Genomic DNA, 2,307 nt, shown 5'->3' with positions numbered 1-2,307 from the left:
CACCCGATTGGCTCCGACGATTTGACTCGCGCACTCCTCCGCGGTCCCCCATTGGCCCGCTTCAGAAACGGACCCGTGACTTCGCTCCAGTCGAGCCCGGTGAGGGGCGGGGCGGGCCGGCCGAGGCGGAGCTCTCCGTGGTACTTAAACCAATCTGGCTGTGCTGAACGGAGTGAAGTACTAGCAGGCACGACTGCCGGAGCGCCCGGTGCGCGGTGCGAAGAGAGAGAGAGAGAAACAAAAGTGTGTGAAGAAAGAGGGCAGAAGAAGAGAGGGAGTGAGAGCAGGGGACCGAGCAGCCCTCTGTACTAATGGACCATAAGGATATTTAACCATTTAACCCGGGGAGCGCACAGGTATCCTATCTTCCTCCAGGTTGTCCTCATGTTGCGCCGTGCGTAAAGACACAGGATGTGCCTTTATCCACACCTCTCTCTCTCTCTCTCTCTCTTTCTCCACTCTTTAGACGAGGCAAACCTCATAGTATTTTTTTTTTTTTACTCCCTTTTTTCTTCTGCATTGGACTCTTTTACATTCCACTGGAATTAATGATTGACTAATGGGTGTGAAGGGAGCAAAGGGAGCAAAGGGGCAGTGGATCATTGATTGTGTTAGTGTTACTCTCTCGGCTCAATAACACCAGAGAGCTCCTGCCCCTCAACACAGGAGACTGCTGAGAAGTGTAGAGTGCTTTCTTAGCCTGGACTCTCTCTCTCTCTCTCTCTCTTATCTATTGAGCAGAGAGGGCTTTAATGTGTCTTGTTCTTCTCAAGGCTGTGTTTCACGACATTGACATCCCCGTCTCTGTATCACTCTCTCTCCCATCTTTCTCACCCCTCTCTCCTTCACAGACACCGCAGTCCATGCCTCTGCCTTGCCAGGTCATTGATGGGAAATCAACTGGATCGGATCACCCACCTCAACTACAGCGAGCTGCCCACGGGGGATCCGTCCGGGCTGGAGAAGGACGAGCTACGGGTCGGCGTCGCCTACTTCTTCTCTGACGAAGAGGAGGAGGTGGACGACCGCACTCCGTCCGACTGCGGCTTCACCAAGGACCACAGCCCGGCCGAGGAGGGACCCTTCTCGGTCAGCGAGGTGGAGTACTCAGCCTTCTGCTCCCAGGAATGCATATTCTCCAAGCTGCGGGAGAACGAGGACTTGAACGTGTACTCGGCCAAAACTTTGCTGACTATGTGCAAACCAGGGGACCTTCTGGAGCTGGTGGCCACAGCGCAACCCCCCCACTGGGCCATCTACGAGCAGGACGAGCAGGTCATCCATCTGCACAAGGGCGAGATCCGCAAGGACAGCCTGCTGGAGATCAGCAGCGGTCGCCACGGGAGGATAGTCAACAACCGGTACCGGTACCGACCGCTTCCCCCTGACCTAGTGGTGCAGAACGCGGTGGGACACCTGGGCCTGAGCAGCGAGGAGATATGCTGGACCAACGCGGAAAGTTTCGCAGCGTGGTGCCGCTTTGGGAAACGGGAGTTCAAAGCCGGCGGAGAGGCGCACTCGGCGGCGCAGCAGCAGCAGCAGTATTTCCTCAAGGTGCATCTGTCCGGCAGCGGGGTGCACACGCTGGTGTTCCGCAGCCTGGAGGACATGATCCGGGAGAGGAGGCGAGTGGACGCCAGTGGGATTCTCAAAGAGCTGTCTTTGGTGAACGGGGGCAAGGAGTGATCAGGGATTCCGTTTGATACCCCGACACCACCACCACCACCACCACCTCCACCACCTCCACCCTCTCTCTCTCTCTCTTGCCCCCCGCAGCCCCTTCTCCTCCCCGCTGCGCACGGACGCACAGTTTGGGTTTTTTTGGGGGCACCTTACTGGCACACACAGACGCACACACACACGCACACACATGCAAAGGACCTGTTGGGGTTTTTTTTTTTGGGGTGGGGGGTTTGGGGGAGGGGACGACGACTGTCTGTTCAGCCCCCCCTGCGTCCGGACCGCATGTGGCGCTCAGTGGAATTCCCATCAATGTGCATAAAGAGTGTTGCAAACTGAGAGACAGCGGCCATGTAAACAGACAACGCCCCTTCAGATAACAAGTCGTGCTGAGCGGGACACGCGTGATTTCTGCTCAACCCATTTGCCCCGAACCGCAACAAAAAAAAAAAAAAAAAAAAAAAAAATCAGACCGCACATTCCGCACACGGCTCGGTTTGGGTTTTTTTTTCTTTTCTGTTTCATTTCTCGGGATAATGGAATTGGCCCCCTCTCGGCGTAAGGCGCCTGCTGCGGCAGACCAGACGGTGAGAGATGTTTTGGGGGGGGATGATAGATAGGATCTGG

The 2,307-nt window shown here is 56.0% G+C and overlaps 1 protein-coding gene across 1 annotated transcript; it reads left to right on the top strand.

Moving 5' to 3' along the window:
* The first annotated feature begins 234 nt into the window (after window positions 1–234).
* lratd1 (LRAT domain containing 1) lies at window positions 235–1,865 on the top strand. Its single transcript, XM_054618958.1, has 2 exons — window positions 235–356; window positions 852–1,865. Exon 2 carries the CDS (start codon window positions 889–891, stop codon window positions 1,684–1,686), a length of 798 nt encoding a protein of 265 aa, XP_054474933.1. The 5' UTR covers window positions 235–356; window positions 852–888; the 3' UTR covers window positions 1,687–1,865.
* The last annotated feature ends 442 nt before the right edge of the window (window positions 1,866–2,307 follow it).

This window comes from Anoplopoma fimbria, chromosome 18 (genome assembly GCF_027596085.1).
Source record: "Anoplopoma fimbria isolate UVic2021 breed Golden Eagle Sablefish chromosome 18, Afim_UVic_2022, whole genome shotgun sequence".
Classification (NCBI taxonomy): Eukaryota; Metazoa; Chordata; class Actinopteri; order Perciformes; family Anoplopomatidae; genus Anoplopoma; species Anoplopoma fimbria.
The sequence above is the reverse complement of the archived record's forward strand: the minus strand, read 5'-3'. Positions and strand labels throughout refer to the sequence as shown.